We start from the raw sequence: 823 nt of genomic DNA, 5'->3' as shown, positions 1-823 counted from the left end.
GAGAGCCTGAATAATGATTAAACATATTCAGTTATGATAACATTAGAATAGTTGAATTCTCTGGCTTGCAGCCCATTAATGGCTTTTATTCAGATATTTTCTTTTATTATCTTATATTTAATGGGAAACCTTTAGACATAATTTTAAGAAAAATAATTTCAGGTAGCAGGGTTCCACATCAGTAGATTAAGGAGTCACTATATGGATGGATACATAGGGATACAGAGAAAAAGAAACAGAGCAAGTTTTGGTCTAATTTCCCATAGCAAATTTCCATGGAAAGAGTCTGGTTATAGTGAAGTTAAAAAACTTGTCTGATAAAGAACTGTAGTGTCATAAAGTAGGTGGATTTACTGTACAACATAATCACATATTCATTTCATTTCTGGTCACTCTTGAAAATTGTATCAACAACAGGGAAGGACTACAATATCCAGACAGAACTGAACATGTTGCAGCAGTCAGTGGAGGATGCAAAGCGCAACAAGGCTTCATTTAGGGATCTTCTAAAACCATACATCTTGAAGCCACTTTTGATCTCCCTCACTCTGATGTTCTTCCAACAGTATTCAGGAGTGAACCCAGTTCTTTTCAATCTCACCACCATCTTTGAAGTAAGAGGGATATGCATTTTTTGTTCAAATATTTTTTTTTTACAGAATTTATGCTTTCTTTATATGCTTTGCCTGAAGATTCTTATTGATAAAGTGATATTATTATATATGCAGTATCTGTTTAAGTAAAATTGACACGCACAAGAATGACAGCAGTATTAAATCAATCCACCACTTTATCGGTGGCTTGATGGACATTTCACCCCTGG

At 34.4% G+C, this 823-nt stretch overlaps 1 protein-coding gene across 1 annotated transcript in view; it reads left to right on the top strand.

Moving 5' to 3' along the window:
- The window catches only part of LOC119590578 (facilitated trehalose transporter Tret1-like), a gene marked incomplete at its 5' end in the record, with an annotated part of 8,390 nt that overhangs the window by 2,928 nt on the left and 4,639 nt on the right, over positions 1-823 (top strand). Inside the window, 1 exon segment of the mRNA XM_037939252.1 lies at positions 418-614. Within this exon segment, the coding sequence (XP_037795180.1) occupies positions 418-614 (197 nt within the window).

The sequence above is a fragment of the Penaeus monodon genome, chromosome 27, assembly GCF_015228065.2.
Source record: "Penaeus monodon isolate SGIC_2016 chromosome 27, NSTDA_Pmon_1, whole genome shotgun sequence".
Lineage (NCBI taxonomy): Eukaryota > Metazoa > Arthropoda > Malacostraca > Decapoda > Penaeidae > Penaeus > Penaeus monodon.
Note: the sequence above shows the minus strand (reverse complement) of the source record. Positions and strands in the feature narration are given on the sequence as shown.